At 38.6% G+C, this 22,247-nt stretch overlaps 2 protein-coding genes across 3 annotated transcripts in view; one reads left to right on the forward strand and one right to left on the reverse strand.

The window, feature by feature from the left end:
* LOC127449901 (von Willebrand factor A domain-containing protein 7-like) overlaps positions 1–22,247 on the reverse strand; it is a 230,368-nt gene that overhangs the window by 48,272 nt on the left and 159,849 nt on the right. The gene's annotated exons all lie outside the window — the stretch shown is intronic.
* LOC127449801 (myosin-9-like) overlaps positions 1–22,247 on the forward strand; it is a 59,939-nt gene that overhangs the window by 9,342 nt on the left and 28,350 nt on the right. Inside the window, exons 2-6 of one of the 2 annotated variants that reach the window (XM_051713355.1) lie at positions 13,859–14,190; positions 16,263–16,419; positions 19,248–19,275; positions 19,368–19,461; positions 21,194–21,214. In XM_051713355.1, the coding sequence (XP_051569315.1) occupies positions 13,864–14,190; positions 16,263–16,419; positions 19,248–19,275; positions 19,368–19,461; positions 21,194–21,214 (627 nt within the window). In that variant the 5' untranslated portion in view covers positions 13,859–13,863. The remainder of the gene's footprint in view (positions 1–13,858; positions 14,191–16,262; positions 16,420–19,247; positions 19,276–19,367; positions 19,462–21,193; positions 21,215–22,247) is intronic. The other variant, XM_051713356.1, reaches the window with a different exon arrangement.

Here is a 22,247-nt window from a genome sequence, read left to right on the forward strand (position 1 = left end):
GTCAGAATTGAGTAGAAGGAAATTTCTGGCCATCCAATCTTTGATTTCATTGATACACTCTGCTAATTTGGAGAATTGTGAAATCTCATGAGGTTTAGAAGAAATATGAAGTTGGGTATTGTCGGCATAACAGTGGAAACTTATTCCACAATTCCTGATAATATCTCCCAGAGGAAGCATATACAAGGAAAAAAGCAGAGGCCCTAAAACTGATCCCTGTGGCACTACTTACTTTACTTTTGTTTGGTTTGACAATTCCTCATTTACATAGACAAAGTGGTAGCGGTCTGATAAATTGGACCTAAACCATGCTAATGCAAGTCCACTAATGCCAACATAATTCTCTAGCCTATTCAAGAGAATGTCATGATCTATTTTGTCAAATGCAGCACTAAGATCTAAAGGCACTAGAAGTGAAATGCAGCTGCAATTAGATGATAAGAGCAAGTCATTTATAACTCTGATAAGTGTCTTTGTACTGTGATGGGGCCTAAATCCTGACTGAATTTGTTCATATATATACTATTTCTCTGTAGAAATGAACGTAGTTGGGAGAACACTAACACCTTGTCTAGTATTTTCAACATAAACGGGAGATTTCAAATCGGTATATAATTTGCCAGTTCTCCAGGATCAAGTTGTGGCTTCTTAATAAGAGGTTTAATAACTGCCATTTTAAAGTTTCTTGGGACATGTCCCAAGGATAGCGAGGAGTTAATAATATTAAGAAGAGGTTCTGAGATTTCAGGGAATACCTCTTTTAAGAGCTTAGTTGGTATTGGATCTAATATACATGATGAGGCTTTTGATGTTTCGATAAGTTTTGTTAGCTCTTCATGACCTATGACAGCGAAGGATTGAATTTACACGTGAGGAAAATTATGAGACACTGTTTTCTGAGCTACTATGACAGATGATTGCATAATTCCAGTTTTCTTTCTGATTATTTCAATTTTATCAGTTAAGAAATTCATGAAGTCATTACTATTGTGCAGCGACGGAATATCTGGTTCTGTTGAGGCTTTATTCCTAACCAATATAGCCACAGTACTGAATAAACACCTAATATTGTTGTGGTTATTTTCTATGAGTTTGCCAAAATATGCTGACCTGGCAGCTTTTAGTGCCTGTCTGTAGCTAAAGACATTAACCTTCCATGCACCGCAAAATACCTCTAATTTTGTATTCTTCCACTTAGCTAGAGAAGACTGTATTTATATTTTCTGTTATTACATCAAGTTCATTTAGACTGCGGTAGAATTTCTATAGTATCAACATCAACTCCATATTTGCCTTTTTAAGAACTGGCCAAGGACAACAGATGAAAATTAGCCCATAAGGCTAACTCTGGCTCATTTACAGCCATTTTTCTGTTTATTAATGAGCGCTGTCCTTTGTCAATAAATATGACAGAATTAAATCTAGCGTATGATTATGGCGATGAGTTGGTCCTGTCACATTTTGTCTGACTCCAAGAGAGTTGAGAATATCGATAAATGCTAATCCCAATGTGTCATTTTCATTATCTATGTGAATGTTGAAGTCATCAACAATTAAAGCTCTATCTAAAGTAACTACTAGATCTGATAGAAAATTTGCAAATTCACCAAGGAAACCAGAATGGTTTGGGTGAAGATCTGGGTGATCTATATACTGTAGCAAGGGCAAAAGACAACAGAGATTTTTTTATTTATATCTGACAGTGTCACATTAAGCATTATTAGTTCAAAAGACTTAAACTTATATCCTGTCCTCTGAGTAACACCAAAAACTTCACTGTAAATTGTAGCAACACCTCCTCCTCGAACCTTCAGATGAGGCTCATGTTTATAACAATAACCTGGGGGAGTAGATTCATTTAAACGAATATATTCATCCGGTTTAAGCCAGGTTTCAGTCAAACAGAGTGCATTCAAATTATGATCTGTAATAATTTCATTTACAATTAGTGCTTTGGTAGAAAGATATCTAAGGTTTAGTAACCTTAACTTCATATGATGTTTATCTTCAAGTTTGACCTTAATCAATTTTTTTTCTAAATGATTTAGTGAGGGTTTTGTGTTAGGTAGTTCGGGGAACAGACACAGTCTCTAAGTGATATCTAGGTGATATAGTCTCTATGTGTTGTAGTTTATGTGACCTGTGTGATGTCTCAAGGCAGCCAGCAGACGTTCGGATTAGCCAGTTTGTCTGCTTCCTGACCTGGGCCCCAGTTATTCAAATACTATCACTATTAAGACTATGAGCCAAATTACTAGAGAGCAGAGTGACACCTTCCCTGGAGGGATGGAGTTTGTCTCTCTTTAGCAGGTCAGGTCTACCCCAAAAACTCTTCCAATTGTCTATGAATCCTTTGCTATTCTCCAGACACCACTCAGACATCCAGCCATTCAGTGACACTAATCTACTATAAACCTCATCACCACGACGAGCAGGGAGGAAGCCAGAGCATATTACAGTGTCTGACATAGTTTTTACAAGTTCACACACCTCTTTAACATTATCTCTAGTGATCTCCGACTGGCGAAGCTGGACATTGTTAGTGCCGACTTGAATAACAATTTTAGAAAATCTACGTTTAGCATTAACTTTTGTAAATTTGATTTGATGTCAAAGACGCTCTGGCACCTGAAATGCATTTAACAATAGTGGCTGGAGTCTCTATTTCCACATTCCTTACAACAGAGTCACCAATAACTAGGGCTCTTTCAACATGATTCTCAGTGGGTGCATCACTGAGTGGGGAGAATCGATTGGAAACGGGAGAGTGGTGTCGCTTTGATGAGCGAGTATGCTGGGCTCTTCAGCTGGAACTAAAGTGTGTGTGTTGCTCGCTGTACTACTAGCACTGACCTCCACTAGCGTTCGGATGCATGTCTCTAATTCATTCTTCTTAAGTCAATAAAAAATTAGATTTGGATAAATGATGTGGGGATTTTCAATGGTCGATACGATATCTAGAAAGTCATATTGTCAATATAAAATCATTAAAATTATTTAATGACAGCAAATTAGACTTGCACAACATTGCTGAAAGTAAATGTTCAGTTCATGAAACACAAGCAGAGCTAATTTCTGACCAATGCATGATGAGTTTCAGGAGCTGCTCGGAGGGGCCAGAATGGGTTTGGATGGGGTTTGGATCATGCCGCGTCGCGTTATTGAGTCTGGTAATGTGACTTGGCAGAACGGTAGAGTTCGCTTTGAGCATTTCGTCATTTTGCGGACTCTTCAGATGAATGACGCTGCACGTCATTCATCACATCATTTGCTGGGCAAACGGAGTGGGAGTGCACTTTGAATGCTCTAAGTACTTGAAAGAGCGAGAGAGTTAGCGTTTGATTGACATTAAATGCTCTAAATAAATGTGATTAATTCTTTCAGGGTGTTTTTGCAAGTTTGTGACTGTTGTAAATGGGTTACGCAGAATACACAGGCTCCTAAAGTTTGATAAGCGCATTCACACATTTTTCATTCATAAAACAATTATTTTATAAACAAGAAGCAGAGCACGTAATAATGAATCATTCTTTTTTTGAGTAGTTTTTCCTTGTTTTCCAGTACAAATATCTAAACATTCACAAACCAAGATACATTTATTTGAGAAGCAAAATGATATAAAGATATTTTGTCTTGTTTTCAGAGAAATAAAAAAACATTGGTGAGGTTTGTGCTTAAAACAAGAAAGAACTGTTCGCCAATGGGGTAAGAAAAAAAACCTTGATTCAAAGGGGAAACAAGTTTATTTTTCTTCCCCCTTTGGCAAATAGTTTGATCTTATTTTAATCATAAACCCCGCCAAATTTTGTTCCATTTCTATGAAAACAAAGACTTAATATCGGTTGTTATTCTGCTTCTCAAATAATTTTGTTTTTGTTTTAAGGATAATTTTACCGGAAAATGAGACAAAAATACTCGGTACATTCTTTGCAGTGCAATAAGACTAGGAACATGTCTATTTTAATTTGATCTTACACTTGCAGGATGTGTGGTCATTCTCTGTGTTGTTGTTTTTGTGTTCTACAGGTCTTGACCTGTGAAAGGTTCAGTCTGGTTTCATGAGGTCAGGGTTGCTGATAATTTGCCAGAATGCTTCTGCTTCTTTGTCATTTCCTTTTTTTGTTTACATCTTCCTTTTTCCACCAACCCTTCACTCTCTAATGTCTCTTAAAGGGATAGTTCTTCCAAAAATGGAAATTCTGTCATCACACATTTCTGTGGAACTTAAAAGGAGATTTTAAGGACTGAAATCATCATCCACTTTAATTGCAGTGAAAAAAGCAGAATGAACATTTTTTAAAATGTCAACCTTTGGTGTTCCACGGACCAGAAAATAGCCATATGGGTTTGCAAACAAAATGAAGGTGCATAAATGATGACAGAATCTTTATTTTTGGATGATCTGTTGTTTTAAGTTCATGAGTTTGAGTCCATACTGAACTGTTCCACAGCCTCTAGTGTCTCCTCTGTGTGTCTCTCTCTCTCTCTCTCTCTCTCTCTCTCTTTACACACACACACACACACACACACACACACACAGGAAGTGAGTTAGGGAAAGGGTGTGGCGGTTTTGTGTTTAATATATATGAACTAAATTTGAACAATACAAAGAACCTGACAGGGTGACGTGGAAAACAGCAGCTCACAATTTGATTGGATGGAAATGAATTTGATGGTTTGTAATGGTCTGCACTGTATTGATCTGTTCTTTTATTATGTAATCAGCTGAAACACACACTAGCTGCAGGACGATCACAATCTCTCACGTCTAAATATGGAAAGCAAATCATTCCATTAGAATTGAACTCCGAACTGAAGCATGTGCCGAATCTCCCAGAATGCTCTACTGCTCACAAACCGTCAGCTGGAACGGAATGATCCAGAAAGACATGGGAGTGAATGTGGCCATGATTTAACATGTCTTTCATTAGTAAGATACCCCCACCCCCCACCCGGTTCCCTCCCTGTTGCACCATTTCCTGCTTTTGTACCCTCATTACTCTCTCTCTCTTTACTTTCTGCAGCAGTGCATGCCTTTAGAAAACCTTTAATGAAACATCAAGAACCTCTGTTAATCGACAAAGAACCATATACAATAGAGGTCGACCAATAGTGGATTTTGCCGATACCGATAACAAGGGTGGTGTAAAAGGCAGATAACCGATTAATCGGCCGATGGTTTTTAAAATTGATTTATTGAATGTTAAAAAACAGACAAAGAGGCTTCAAGTGTCCAAAATGAATAAAATCCAAGATGCAGTTTACTGTTCAACCCCACCCCCACTCCCCCCCCAAAAAAACATATATTTAAGAAAACCGGGACTTTTAACTGTAAACCAGCCCAAAACGCACAAGGTACTCTTAGGGTGTGTTCACACTTGGCAGGTTTGGTTCGATTAAAACGAACTCTGGTGCGATTGCTCTGTTAGTGCGGTTCATTTGAACAAGTGTGAACGCTGCCATCCGAACCTTGGTGCGCACCAAACAAGCTGACCGATACCGCTTGAATAGTGGGTCTCGGTCCGCTTCCAAACGAACTCTGGTGCAGTTCGATTGATATATGAACGCAACATGGACCAAAGACATCTAAACGGACCAATAACAGGAAGTAATTTGCCTAATACTGACCTCAAGCATACCTGGTTCTTCTCATCATTGGAGCTATTTTGCCCATTACAGTTCGGTACAGGCATCGGAACCGCCGTCAGCCGTCCTTGCAGCATATCTTCATTTGTGTGTGCGCAACGGAGGAATTCCTGGCACTGTTTTGACTCCTTTACACATTTTATTAGCTCTTCGTTTGTTCTCAGCTGGTAAAAATACAACCATATATACATATATATCTAATGAGCGCATTTCGCCCCGCAGCCAGCATTGTTTTGGATGTTCGGCAAGTTCCGTCGCAAAATATACGTCATAAAAGCTGTCCAATCAGGTTGTGACTTTTTCCTGATGCCTTTTGTTTTGTATCTTTAGGTTCGGTGTTTAAAATGCCAGTGTGAAAGCTAAGCGAACTAGGACTATATGTATCATTTTCTTTATTGGTCTGGACCAAGAGGACCAAGAGAACTGAACTACAAGTGTGAACACACCCTTATTTTATCGCTTATACACCAGATGAGGTTTAATGAGGAATAAGGTTTATTATTATTCACAAGATACAAAGTTGGAGACACGATGTATGTGCTGACGGGACGTTTCCGAATAGTCGTATTTTTCTTTACATGCCCTCACTTCAATTTAGAACACTTAATTATCTAATCAAATAACGAAATATGCACTGAAGTGAGGATAAAAATATCGATGAATATCGTCAATAATGAAAGACTTAGATACAGCTAATCCCTAAGTGATTGTTTTTATTTCATTTCTAGAGGCCACTTCTATATTGTAGAATTAACCCTTTCTAGCGCCGGCCACAGAGAAGCATGAAGGAATAATTTATTAATTTTTTTATAAACGAACTTCATCTATCTGCATTCATTTTTGACGATACCCGATTAATCGGTAATACCGATATAGCAGTCTACCTCTAATATAAAGTTTAAAATGCGACTGATTCAGAGGAAAACATGTTTTATCTTACAGCTCTTCATCATCAGGTATATGAGGAGGAAACAGCAGAGAGGCTCGTGTTTAAAATTAGATTTACAAAAGCGTCATGAGACTTAAAGTGTGTCAGATGTATGTGTGTCAAACTCTGTCGCTGTAGACTCTCAGCATCTGCTCTTGAAGGAGTTTGAGTTCAGATTTACACCTCAGTATGATTTAAACCGAAGCTCTGTTAATTCACAGGAAGTTGCATTAATATATGAGGGAGTTTCCAGCTCGTTCACACGTCGCATGGGAGTGTGGGGTGAGAATGAATTTTCTAACAAATCGTTCTGCTTTAAAACAAAACTGAGAAATGTGTCAAAACCCTGTGCAGGACATAACCATAGTTTCTGCAAAGAAAATACTGTAATAGTTTCAGTAATCATAACTAGATTTTTACATTTTCTGAAGGAAATGTGAGTGGTGTTGGAGTTGACTTGACAACTTTCTCAGTATTTGCTTATCCACAGGTGTTCTGAGTGGTTGCTAGGCTGTTACTAGGGAGTTCTAGGTGGAGCTTAATGGGTATTGGTCATAATTAAAAGGAATGGTTGACCCAAAAATGTAAATTCTCTCATGATTTACTCACCCTCCTGGTGTCCCAGATGTGTATGACTTTCTTTCTTCTGCTGAACACACACATGATGATTTTTAGAAGAATATTTGAGCTGTGTAGGTCAGTACAATGCAAGTGAATGGGTGTCAAAATTTTGAAGCTCCAAAATCCTCAAAGGGAGCATAAAAGTAATCCATACGACTCCATAACTTCTAAAATAATATGATAGATGTGGGTGAGGAACAGATCAATATTTAAGTTTGTTTTGTCCATTTTTTTTGTCATATATTCTCCTCCCTGCCCAGTAGGGGGCGATATGCATGAAGAATGTGAATGACCAAAAACAGAAGGAGAAAGTGAAGGAAAATGACTTAAATATTGATCTGTTTCTCACCCACACATATCATATTGCTTCTGAAGATATGGGTTTAACCATCAGAGTCGTAGCACAACCATCTAGAGATCGCGAGCAGGTTGGTTTACTTGCGCGACCCAATGGGAAGTGTTGCACGACCCGTTACAAACCCCTAAATGTTCTCCCAAACAGATGAGGTTTTTAAGGTTAATGCTCTGAGTTTTGAATCAACAAAACCAACATCCCTACCTTAAACTTTAAACCTAAACCTAACCGATAGTGTCAGAAAAGCAAATGTGAGATTAAAACGCAACGGCGTCATTTTGAGGTACTTTTATGACACTTTGGGCTCACGTGTGGACTCGTGCTCTTCAGGATTCGTACCCCGATCCTTTACATCACAAGTGCAACGCTCTATCAGTTGAGCTACCGCACAATTGGATCAAACTGGAACGAGCTTGTAAATGTAGTTGGATATGGAATGCAAACGTTAAAATAAGTCATGCGCTATAGTTAAAGTGTTTAGATATAATAAAATAGCGTTGTGTGAGGAAAAGGGCGAGAAGTAATTGTTAATGAACTGATATTTTACTCGTGATTTGAGTGAAAGTGAATAAAAGTAATTGTTGTTGTAGCGCCTCAAGTGTTCATTTCACCAGGAAACTGGCGCGATACATACAATGAGCCACGTAAAAATCGTTTTGCACAAATGTAGCTACAGTAACGTGACGCTATGAGACCAGGCGTCACATTAAACAGATCTTCGTTTTCTTGCATTATTGCTAAAACGTGTCCTGTCTCAGTTGGGAAGTGAAAAAGAGAAACAAATATGAAATTGCCCAACACGTCCATTTTGTTCAGATCCCGTCGTTATCATTGAGTTCTTGCAGGCAGCGAAATGTAAGCGTTGCAGTGTGTTTGACTGCAGGACTCATGCTCTGATGGGGTACAGCTGCAGAGGGCAGTGTGTTGACTGTGTTTTAGGTCATGAGAACCGCTGTGTCTTGACATTTTACTGCTAAAGGAATGTACAGACTTTGGCAAGTAAACGAGATATTTATTTTTCACTGCTGTTTAAGGGTTACGTCCGATTTTCGATTTACTCGCCCATGAACATCATAGAAAAAGTAATCTGTTGATGCCCGCTTTACGCGTCAGTCAGCCGGTCTCTTGACCAGTATAAGCTGCAGTGTGGACCAGACACATTGCAAGACAAGTGAGAAATGACCTGCTGCTCTACACATTTAATCAATGTCTGAACCACCCAAACCAGTTCCCAGAAAATAGACAGATGCCACAGTCACAGGAAACCGTGCTGTTTTTGTGGGAGTATTGGAGGGAGTGACCTGTGAGACACTCAGAGATGCTGTTAACCTTTAACCTCTAGCATTCCAGGAAGGGAGGACTCATGTTTTGTTTTTGCTTGAACTAGTTATATCTCTGTTTTTAACCATGCAGAGCCAGACTTTTAAGTTCTCTCTGAAGCTTATTCAGAAAGAAAGAGACTTGATTTGATGCCAGAAATTATGGCAAATCCAGTGATTCCAAAAAGTCTTTTTTTTTTTTTTTTTTTTTATCTAGTAGAAATCATCTAAAACACTTTAAAAACCAGCACACTTTGTCGTTTGAGATATCGGTGTGACATCCATGAAAGCTGCACAACTGATTACATTGAAGCTGAAATCGAGGTATGATGTTGCACGAGTTTAATCTTCCACTGCGATCAGTTTGATTGACGCGGAATCACAGATGCACGCACTCGCTTGCTCAGTGAAGTTTAACCAAGACTCGCATGTGGTAAAAACAAACAATTTTGCGAAATATGCACCTGATTTTGAATTCATAACATGTATCGTTATAAACAATTTGGTAAAATGTAAGTTATGCTCTGGACTCTTGAACTCTCAACAAACAGAACAATCATTCTGTCAATTAGAGGTAGACTGATATATCGGTTTTACCGATTAATCGGTACTGATTTGGAAATATCGGTTATCGGAAAAAAGGTATGCCGATAGTTGCCGATAGTTTGTTTAAATTTTTTCCCCTATTTTTTTATTCCTTTTCAATAAACCTTACTCTGTGATATATATACACATAGCTCTTCATCTGATGATAGGCTATAAAAAGCTTAATTTGTTAAATACATACATATAGAGCCAAATCGCTTTAATTTCAAAATAAGAGTCCCCGGTGTATTTCAGGCTTGTATAAAGTGAATAGTCCCGAATCTTCATTTCTCTGGTTATTATTAGGATTTTGTTTGCACAATAAACTGCTTTGGGGGATTTTATTAATTTTGTAGCCTCAGTGTCTGTGCCCTTAATAGTAGGGAAAGAATTGTTTTTGGCAAAATCCACTGTCGGTCGACCTTTAATGACAATGAATATTTTATAGTGTTTAAATTGTAATACGTTGTAGACGAATGTAAGAGTGCATGATTTGTTTATCTGTTTGAGCGATCAGCTGGGAGCACAGACATTTCAAAATAAGAGTCCCATGTGTATTTCAGTCTTGTTTATAGTTAAAAGTCCTGTGTCGCGCACCAAATCTTTATTTTTGTCTTGTTATTATTGGGATTTTGCGCAGTAAATACGATCTGGGATTTCATCTAATTTGGACTATTGTAGCCTCTATCTCTGTGCAAGTCACATTAACTCTTGTATTGTCTTAAGAATCTGCACCTTCCTTTTGTCTTTCGGCTAATTTTTGGCACTAAAGACCCCCCTTAACGAAAATCGTTTTATTGTGGTCCCAAAGTGTATAATGAGAGACAAAAACATTATACTGAATATTTAAAGAATAAAAAAAGAAAAGAAAATTATAATAAAGAAAAAGTTTAAAAACTTTATGAACATTGGCTAAGGATGTCTCAGTTAACATTTATTTCAATCACTATGGGCATTTTATAATGTCTTGACTATATTAAAACAATTACTAAGTTGTCAAAAAAGGTTATTGCGGTGGTACAGTGGTTTAGGAAGGTGCTGTAATGTATCTAATGTATTAAGATTTACCATTTTACCATTTGGGGGCCTGCAGCCCCAATGTATCCTCTCATTTAAAATCATGTTAGAAAACCTATTTACACGGCTCAATGGATAGAGCAGTGCACGTGCAGAGCAGGTGCGTTAACTCACGGACAGCACAGATCATTATCAGCTATCCGGATCAATAATCTACACAGCAGAATGGAACGAGCTGCTCAAGCACAGGGCGTTTACTCGCGGACTGGTCTCAATCTCAACCGCACAGCACAAACTATATTAAATGCGCTTGTGAACCAGCGAGATGCACGGCAGGGATTGCAAAACCCGTTTAATTGTCAGTTGCAAAACTCCAAATGTCTCCGTAATGAAACTAGTTTAAAACAAACAACCCCATCTTCTAGACGGCACTGACAAAGAAAACTGGAGAAAATTCTCCGATCACAACGCTTACGAAAATGTTCCATGGATTTACTGTAGTAACACTGACTGTATTAACTATGGTATTTGTGCCAGAAAAGGTTTCTAAATGTATTTAGACTGTTGTTTTTCCATTACAAAAATGCCATAGTTCTTTATATAGAAACCATAATAACTAACCATGGAAGTGAGGAGCCATGCATGGTTATACCCACGTTCTTATTACAGATATCATTGTATCACATCCGGCATTGCAGGCACGGTTGCTGAAAAAAATCCTAGGGGAAACACTGGAATGACTTAGAAAATATTCTTATAAAGAAAACCCTTTCAATAAATCGATTTTAAAAACTATTGGCTGATTAATCGGTGATCTGCTTTTATCCAAAATGGTTCAAGCTCTACATACAACTCCTGGAAGTTGCGTTTCTGTTGGACGATCTGATTGGAAGTTCTTTAGATTTTTTTGCGTGCAGTATACCTCTACATATTACGACTAATATCCACATAACCTGCATGGAAGAACCAACCTACTAATGGTGTGCTCATAGTTGACTTAGCACATTAAACTGGGATGGAAAGTATTTTAACATCCCAAAATGCACATCAGCTGTAAAGTCAGCTCAACCTAACTGAGGCGTATATTGGCCGTGTGTTCTGGTAATTCTTGTTGTGTCTTCTCCCTCTACTGTCGCTCTTTGAAAGGCAGTGGAGCGTGGGAACTGCTCACGGCCATTTTGCGCATGTCCAGGTGTGCGGTGCTATTCAGCTGAGTTTTTTTTCTTTTTTTCTCTCAGGCGACTGCACTAACCTGCGCTTACGCCACACCTTGCATGAGTTCACCTGTCCGTCGAGTTCCTTCCCACCAATAGCTGTCAATATACGCCACATAATTTGAAGAACAAACCTAGATTTTACATTGGGCAACAAGTGGTGACAAAATTGAATTTCAATGGTTTCTTGCTCTCAGCAACCAAAAATTCACCACACAAAAAACATTATAATCATCATAACCTATTTTTATCCTCACTGCAAGTGAATTTAACATAGTCTGGATGGTATTTTCTTTAACCTCGTGTAGGTTAGTTGATGGTTTTTGAGGATGTCACACAAGCTGTCCATGATGACATCTGTTTAATTTGACAAGCTTCTACCAAATGATGCATTTGAGTTGGATTGGATGTGAAACCTTTGACAACAACAGTAAAAGGTATTGGAAGTAGGTTTTGGAATTGAAAACCGGTTCTTGAGTTATTAGCATTTTATTTGTATTACACATTGAAGAGAATGGACTTTCAACCTATTTTTGGATCATGACCCACCAGTTGAGAGCTACTGCTGTATGACACATTGTTTAAAGAAGCACAACATTGTTTAAACATTGTCTCTGAACAGTATAAAGAACGCTGTGCTTGGCTCGGCCACATTTAAAACAACACATCTCGCACACGATGTTCATCACCACAACTGTGTGCGTCTGAAATGGCACTGTCTCTTTGGAGGACGGACAAGAGCACTGTGGCAGAAAGCGAGATCTCACCGTAACGGTGTTTAGCGTTTTTTACGAGCTGTTGATGTCAGCAGTGTTTTACAGACGCAGCATTCCTCAGGAGTTGTGTAAGACGAGTGGGTGGGCGATGTAAGGAAACAGTCGTCAGTGTTAATTACAGGTCTGTTTCCCTCTGGTGTATCAGTTTTAAGCATTTAAGATGGTGTTTGTTTAGAAGGTAAACACAGACACATCAGAGGTCTTTGCCATCTGATAACTATGACTACGAGTCAAATGTGTTTGCAGAATTTTGTGGAATAGTTCCCCAACCATTGCATGTTCATTTATTTCACATTTTGGCTAATTTGATAGCCTAATACTTTCAGCCACCAAAGTATTTGGTTACACAAATTACTCAAATTTCCCCCTGAAATCGGTGCAGGAAATGCGGAGAAAAAAAAGTGGACAGATTCAGTGTGGTAGTGTTTATTTGAAGACATTCAGAGCTCAACTCATTTAATCGGTTTTATCCATCAGGGTTTGATTGGATCATGAAAAGTTGGCTGTGATATTATTGGGAAATGATTCATTGAATAAGGGTTGTCCCAGATGATAAAAATGAGATGTTTCTATAAATCTAGTTTAAAATGCATGTTTCAAGCTCGTGGAAATGTGATTTTTGTGTCTATATTGGTTTCATACATTTTGGAAAAACTTTTTTATGGCATTTGTTACAAATATCATGAATTGGGGGCCTGGGTAGCTCAGTGGTAAAATACGCTGGCTACCACCCCTGGAGTTTGCTAGTTCGAATCCCAGGGCGTGCTGAGTGACTCCAGCCAGGTCTCCTAAGCAACCAAATTGGCCCGGTTGCTAGGGAGGGTAGAGTCACATGGGGTAACCTCCTTGTGGTCGCTATAATGTGGTTCGTTCTCAGTGGGGCGAGTGGTGAGTTGAGCGTGGTTGCCGCGGTGGATGGCGTGAAGCCTCCACACGCGCTATGTCTCCGTGGCAACGCGCTCAGCAAGCCACGTGATAAGATGCGCGGGTTGACTGTCTCAGACGCGGAGGCAACTGGGATTCGTCCTCCGCCACCCGGACTGAGGCGAATCACTATGCGACCACAAGGACTTAGAGCGCATTGGGAATTGGGCATTCCAAATTGGGAGAAAAAGGAAAAAAAAAAAATAATAAAATATCATGAATTTTGAGTCATACAATATTATTCCAAACTACTTAAGCCAAAACAATGTTTTTTTTTTTTTTCAAGAATTTCAGCTGTTAATGAAATGTGTCTCCAGACGATTTCACCACTTAGACGTTTTTGACTTCAGAAATTGTAAACATGTTGATCATAGTAAAGGTGTATTTAAGTCATTGTTTTGTATGAATTACATTTATAATGTATAAATTGACTCCACTGACTCAGAACCCTCTTCTTTCTTCTCTCTCTTCAGCAAACATGTCGGACGCTGACCGTTTCCTGTACGTGGATCGTAATGTGGTGAATAACCCGCTGGCGCAGGCCGACTGGGCCACGAAGAAGCTGGTGTGGGTTCCGTCCGAGCGTCTGGGGTTCGAGGCAGGCTCGGTGAGAGAGGAACACGGCGATGAGGTCATGGTTGAGCTGGCCGACTCGGGGAAGAAGGTGCGGGTGAATAAAGATGACGTCCAGAAGATGAACCCGCCCAAGTTCAGTAAGGTGGAAGACATGGCCGAACTCACCTGCCTGAACGAGGCGTCCGTACTGCACAACCTTAAGGAGAGATACTACTCCGGACTCATTTACGTGAGTTAACGCAAAACACCCGGTTAGAACGGTCAAACAAATGTCAGATAGTGCTGGTTCTGGATGTAAAAATCCCATTCATTTTCTCCATAGGGGAATTGATTATTAACGAGAACTTATGAACATTTAAAGACAGACCTACCGTGAGCTCTGACGTTGTTAATGGATGGTATATGCTTCTGTTGAAGCCATCAGTCCATGTTATTTCAACTGAATTATTTACCCATGATCCTGAAGGGAAGTGATCCACCAATCAGGCAATTGCGGCCAACAATGCACGCCACAAGAGCTCTGCAGCGACCGGCCACTTCCATGTCGCACTGTGTCTGTTGTATATGTATATAGCTGAATATTTTGAAATTAACCATATTTTAAATATATTGTTTTCTATACTTGTAATTAACAACTTTAAACCAATAGTTTTACATTCTTCCATTTTTGTTAATTCAATTACGGCATTTGTAGTGCTTCATGGGATTGGTATTTTTGTCTTTCTGTCTGATTTTCAAAAAGTTTTTTGCTTCAAATCAAGTTTGTGATGATGTGATTCACCTCAGAGCTGGTTGGTTTAGTTCATGGCTTACAACTCATTAATGAAGGATTTTATGAAATCCCTATGGAGAAAATTAATTGGGAAAAATACTTCTGGAACCAAGATTGCTGAAAAATTAGCCGGAAATCCGGTGGTTTTTTTCTCAATAATAGTTTAGTTGGTTATTTAATTGGAGTAAAATTGTTTGGAGAACAAGGACCTGAAATAAATGTTCCCAAAATTCCCAGATTACACTGGTTTTTCTAAAAGGAGTTTGTTAAAAATGGTTTGTTTGGATCAGAGTGAGTCTGTTGATGGCTGTTCATGAGTATTGTGTACAAAACTATCCAGAACACAAACATGCAAACTCTCTGAAATAGTTCAGTGCATTTTTCTCTCAACAGGAAACTGTAGGAACAGTGTGGTCCTGAGGGACAGGAAATAGTTGGGTATGGGGGGAGTTGAAGAAAGAAAGGAATAACCTTGAGTCGCAAACACGTGAAGAACAGTGGCACCAGTACAGGCTACTGTGCTATACTCAATTAACATAGAACCGTCTGTCGAAGCCTTTCTTTTCTTGTTTTACGTTTTCAATTAATATTTGAGAATATGAACTGATTAAATCTTTTGAATTTGTTATCAGCCAGATATGTTCTTTGCAATCGCTGTAAAACGGTGCTTACTAATTTGTTGATTTGTTGCGCCCTCTTGTGGACGTAGGAGTCAATGTCGAAGACAAAAAAATCATGTCTTGTCAATTTTTCCTCTCACCTGAAATGATGTCTTTGAAATTCGAAACTAATTTTAATTTTGGTTATATTTCAGTGAAAAATTCGAATAAATTTTTTCAGCCCTGTTGACAGTCCTGCTAACAAGTATTGTGTGTTTCATAGTTAAATCGCTACTTGCTAAAAAATCTTTCCCTTTGCCAAAGCTCTAATGTGTTATTTTTGCTTATGCACATTCAAATCTGGAGCCTCAATATGCATTGTCAAGTGTAACATAAGTGACGGCAAACATCATTGGTTCTTGTGCGTCTTGTTACCAATAAGAATTGACGTCAATGCACGATGCGTTCTGACGGGCCAGATTTGAACGTGCACAACCGTGAGATTTGAGAGCTACGGTTTCTTGATGCACGCAGGAATTCAGAAAACATCTTTTACAGCAAACCAAACGAACTGAACTCTGACATCAAACAAACTTGAGTTTTAACGCTCTAGTGCAAAAACACCTCAAAACTGGATTAACCTTGTCCAGATTAGACAGAGTTAGACCAGAGCAGATCACCATATCAGTAGTGAGAGAGATAGATGGGATTCAACAGATATGGATGTCACTCTGAAATAGAACAGAGATCATGAGGTCAAAGGTCACGTAGGGGGTGGCTGGAGATTTTACTTTGATTCTGTGTTTCTTATAATATCAAACACATGTTCTTCTACCAGCTGCAGGATGATTCAGACTGTTTGTGATGTTGTTGTATATTGATGAGAATTACTTAATCATGAATTGATTGAATATCTCTATTTGTGTGCAGACATATTCAGGTCTGTTCTGTGTGGTGATAAACCCGTATAAGAACCTGCCCATATACTCGGAGGAGATCGTAGAAATGTACAAGGGCAAGAAACGACACGAGATGCCGCCTCATATCTACGCCATCACAGACACAGCTTACAGGAGCATGATGCAGGGTAAACACACACACACACACACACAGTGTTTCTTTAACTTCAGGCACTTTTAACAACCCCTGGGAGATAAAAATGCGAGAAATTGAAGAAACACCCATGTAACGACGCTGTTCTCTGTGTAGCGTTTGGTACTTATAAACATTTGTTCAGTGTTTTAGCCCCGTTCAGAAGTGATTTCTGCTCTGAGAGAACTCATTTACTCGTGCCCCCCCCCCCCAGGATTTAATAGCCTCTCAAATCCATCTCTGTAGCTGCAGCTCTCCTGCAGCGAGCCCTGACCTCGATTCCTGCCTCTCATATGACGGCCGTACACCATTATTACTGCAGTACAGCCTGAGGGAACACAGTTAACTGCTTCATGACTTGAGAATTCTCATTAGTTTGACATAAATGCTTGTTAATACATGGTCTGTCTGCTTTTTCCTTGTAGCTTCTCTTTGTTATAGACTTTAGGCGAGATAACAAAGAATGCAGTGTTGCTAGTTTCAATTATGTTATGTTTTTTTTTGTAGGGCTAGGTAAAAATATCAGTTTTCCAATCAATTGTGGTCTTCGTTTAAATGATTCCTATATCAATTCTATTTTACTTTAAAGTTTATTTCAGTTTTAGTTGTGTTGATTATTATATATGTTAAATAATTAGCAATTGAACTGCATACTTTAGGCCCTATTGTACATTTTTCACAATTTAATATATTCATAATATGTTTAATAACGTAGAACCTTTCACCATGTTACAAAGTTTCCTGTATAATTTACAGCATTAGCTGAGAATGTTTTTCATATGCTAGCAAAATGGATATTACTATTGATAATATCAAGTGCTTGTGAACCTAAAACACATCTAAATGAATCAGAATGAATAAAATTTAATCAAAATCATAAACGAATCAAGAGCTTGTGAATCTTAAGTGTATCTAATGGAATCATAATGAATCAAATCAAAATCGGAATTGAATCAAGATCTTGTGAATCTGAAATGTATCCAGATGATTCAGAATGAATCAAAATTGAATAAAAATCATAATTGAATCAAGAGCTTGTGAATCTGAAATATTGTATATACAAATGATTCAGAATGAATCAAAATTGAATAAAAATCATAATCGAATCAAGAGCTTGTGAATCTTAAATATATCCAATGGAATCAGAATGAATCAAACTGAATCAAAATCAAAATAGAATCAAGAGCTTGTGAATCTTAAATATATATCTAATGGAATCAGAATGAATCGAATCAAAATCAGAATAGAATCAAGAGCTTGTGAATCTGAACTATTGTATATACAGATGAATCAGAATGGATCAAATCGAATCAAAATCAGAATAGAATCAAGAGCTTGTGAATCTGAACTATTGTATATACAGATGAATCAAATAGAATCAAAATCAGAATAGAATCAAGAGCTTGTGAATCTGAACTATTGTATATACAGATGAATCAAATCGAATCAAAATCAGAATAGAATCAAGAGCTTGTGAATCTGAACTATTGTATATACAAATGAATCAGAATGGATCAAATCGAATCAAAATCAGAATCAAATCAAGAGCTTGTGAATTGAAATCAAACTGTGAAATCCATATAAATACCCAGTCCTAGTTATGTTTTTTGTAAGAATTGTATAATACAACTCATCTCATGGTTCTCTGGAATATTTGATTCTGATTGGTAAATCGTGACATTCAGTGGTCGTATATTTCTGAAAAATGACTGTCATCCAGAGCAACTGACGGCTCATCCTGTTGTGTCAAGGCTGGAATCAGGGTTAGGGATAGGATCAACCTGTTGTGGCGTTTATTTGTGTTAAAGACCGGCTGATTGTTCATTCTCCATTACTGGTAATACGACGACGACTCTAGTCACAGGAAGCTAGATATTCACTTCCTGTTTGTGGTTGTAACCCTTCCTGCTAAAGAAGTTCAGATATTTTGTGTTGACATGATAATGCCGCCTTTTCCGCCCTGAGAAATTCACAGCTGGTTGGCACATTGTAGATGAACTACAACTGAACAAAATGAAATGTTGTCAGTAAACACTTGCATTAAATTACATTAAAGACCACATGAAATCAAAATTGACCCCGTTTACTTATCAACAAACATTTCCAGTCTTATGAAACCTGTTTGTTTTTATGACCGTTTACTTACCATAAACTTTCTCCATTTTTGAAATGACTTTTCTGTTTTGCTGATGTCACCAAGACCATGTGGGCGGAGCTAATAATTTAAACCAATAGTGTCATAGCAAATTATAAAAAATCCAATTAATTGGGGCCTGGGTATCTCAGCGAGTGCTGACGCTGACTATCACACCTGGAGTCGCGAGGTCGAATCCAGGGCGTGCTGAGTGACTCCAGCCAGGTCTCCTAAGCAACCAAATTGGCCCGGTTGCTAGGGAGGGTAGAGTCACATGGGGTAACCTCCTCGTGGTCGCGATTAGTGGTTCTCGCTCTCAGTGGGGCGCGTGGTAAGTTGTGCGTGGATCGCGGAGAGTAGCATGAGCCTCCACATGCTGTGAGTCTCCGCGGTGTCATGCACAACGAGTCACGTGATAAGATGCGCGGATTGACGGTCTCGGAAGTGGAGGCAACTGAGACTTGTCCTCCGCCACCCGGATTGAGGCGAGTAACCGCGCCACCACGAGGACCTAGTAAGTAGTCAGAATTGGGCATTCCAAATTGGGAGAAATGGGGATAACATCCTGATGAAAAAAATTCATTATATCCTACTTAATTTTATGTTTCACACAATGAAATATATCACATTAAAATGTAAAGTATGTTTGTGTGTAAATGATTCATTTTCATCTTTCTATTTTCCAACAGATCGTGAGGACCAATCGATTCTGTGCACGTGAGTCACATGGTCAAGCGGTGTGTGTATTTTGTGTTTTGAGTGTTAAAGACCTGTACGATGTCTCATGTGTGCTGCTTGTGTGTGTTTAGTGGTGAATCTGGAGCGGGAAAAACAGAAAACACCAAAAAAGTCATTCAGTATCTGGCGCATGTCGCCTCGTCTCACAAAACCAAGAAAGATCAGGTCAGTTCTCACGTTATTTTTACACCCTGTTTTTATCTGTTTTCACATCATCTTATCAGATCAAACCGTGACGGAGGACTGTGGGTTTGTTTGGAGGGGGGTTGTTTGAAGTATTACAGTATCTCATGCTTTTCTGTTATGATACAGCGGAGTGTGATTTCATCGGCCCAAACATTCAAAGGTTGCCGAACAACATTATGATGTGACAAGCCAACGATGATATCACGGCCCCATTTATGTTGAAATGCTGAACGCGAATCGATTTTCAGGCGTAGATGAAACGGGACGTTCACTGAACCCAAAAACATGTGCTCTTTTTATCTCGCCTTCCAAGATAAGGCAACATAACAGAGCTCGAAATTCTCCAAAAACGGTTTGTTCACCTCAGGAGGTCAAACTAAATATTAAATTCACTATCATGAATTTATTTTATATGAGGTTTGCAATTGTTCACCCCTCTTACCAAAGTTTATATATATATATATATATAATTATTTATTTTATTTTTTTAGTTATTTTCTAGCAATACACATCAAGTATGAATGTATTAAAGTATGTAAGTATTTATATATTTTTGTAAAATATGACCATGTGTAACAGAGAAAGATTTAGCCTAAATTAAGCTATTACACAGAAGGGGCTTGCTAAATTGGGAGCAAATGTTGGCTTATAGTTATTGATAATCTTATATTTGCCGTAAATGAAAGAAAAAATAATAGTTTGAATAAGTTTTTCTTATAATAACTTTGGTAACAGGGTTGACTGTTTTTTGTTTTGTTTTGTTTTTTGGATATTTCCCTTTTTCACCCAATTTGGAATGCCCAATTCCCAATGCGCTCTAAGTCCTCGTGGTCGCGTAGTGATTCGCCTCAATCCGGGTGGCGGAGGACGAATCCCAGTTGCCTCTCGCGTCTGAGAGCATCAATCCGTGCATCTTATCACGTGGCTTGTCGAGCGCGTTGCCACGGAGACATAGCGCGTGTGGAGGCTTCACGCCATCCACCGCGGCAACCACGCTCAACTCACCACGCGCCCCACCGAGAACGAGGAGTTTACCCCATGTGACTCTACCCTCCCTAGCAACCGGGCCAACGCCCTGGGATTTGAACTAGCGAGCTAGCGAACTCTAGGGGTGGTAGCCAGCATCTTTACCACTGAGCTACCCAGACCCCCCCACAGGGTTGACTGGTTAAACTTATAAGTACTTCAAAGAAATTAGTAGAAATAATTTTGTCGACAATGAGTTCAACAGTGAATTCGACAAGTGATGTCAAATTGTGTATGATTTTAATTGTTGGATACTGTCGTAGACCTCGTCATTTTAACATGCTTAAAACCAGCTGTTTTTATGGGATGTTTATTTTTTTATCGCATAACATTTTCCTGAGATATGTAATGTTTTCCACTACAAATCAACATGGATATTTGCCATTTTATTATTAAAAAAAAAAAAAAAAAAAAATTGTAATTGGACTCTAACTAACCCCTAGTCATGGAATGTGCCTCATAGAGGGGTGATTTGTACAAAAATAAAACATTTTATACATTTGGGAAAAGAATTGATGGTTTCCCAGTATTTTCTTGGTATTCTCTTCAAATTCTTCCCACATGTTGTGTGTGTTTAGTTTAATGATTTTTGGCCGATCATTGGATTTGGCTCAGAGTCACAGTAACGTGTGTGTGTGTGTGTGTGTAAGTTTAGAGTTGAAGTGTTTTTGTTTTCCATCAACAGAGCAGTTCAGTCCTGTCCCATGTGAGTTACATCCTCTATCTCTCCAGTCATTACTCTCTGTCTCTCTCTCTCTCTCTCATTCCCATCTCACTGTCCTCTCTCTGAAGCTGCCGGGTCATGCCAACCGAAGCCAAACATGCATTCAGACACATGATGCTGACACCAGACGAGTGAATCTCGCAAAGAGAGCATGTCCTTATCACTCCAAAATGTAAAGAAAGAAAAAAGAAATTGTAATTGGCATGCAAATTTGACCTGGACACGTTCTTGACGGGTTCATCCATAGAACTTCTCTCAATTTATATTCATGTGTTATGGTGTGATGTCTGTGAATGTGCGTTGGCTGTGTGATTATTTTAAAGTTCATATGCTCGGTGTCATGTGTGTGAACACGGCGGTACATCTGTCAGTAATCAACCTGTTTTTACACTGGTGCTGTCAGGGTTGATTGTTGGACATCTGTTCTGTTGTGTGTTTGTGTGCGTGATGTTATCTGTTTGTACGCTTGCCGTGTGTGATGTGTGAGAGATGTTGCAAGAGGCCATTTGCACAGGCGTTGCAGGGGGAAAAAAATGTACTTTTAGATTATTAGAACAAAAATTAGCCAAGATAATGAGAATTTAAGGAATATTTAGGGTTCTTTCAACTTACAGGAATGTTCCAGGTTTAATTAAGTGGTCCCACTTTATATTAGGTGTCTTTAAATACCATGTACTTACATTAAAATACAGACAATGCAATGTATTTACTGTGCAACTACATGTTGTTCTGCAAAATTCTCACAAGATTCACATTTGCTGCAATTGAGGTTGAGGTACGGGTAGGTTTAGGGGTAACTATAGATTAAATTAAATACGGGTACTTTTAAATGGAAGTGCAATGCAACAACACATGTACATAATAAGTACATTGTATCAAATGTTTAAGTACATCGTAGTTAAAGACACCAAACAAAAGTGGGTCCAGTTAAACATTTGAGACATGCTGTCAATTACCACAGAAATAATAATTTGCCCCTCAGTTTGTAAATATGGGACCAATAATGCATTTATGG

This window comes from Myxocyprinus asiaticus, chromosome 13, assembly GCF_019703515.2.
Source record: "Myxocyprinus asiaticus isolate MX2 ecotype Aquarium Trade chromosome 13, UBuf_Myxa_2, whole genome shotgun sequence".
In the NCBI taxonomy this organism is placed as follows: domain Eukaryota; kingdom Metazoa; phylum Chordata; class Actinopteri; order Cypriniformes; family Catostomidae; genus Myxocyprinus; species Myxocyprinus asiaticus.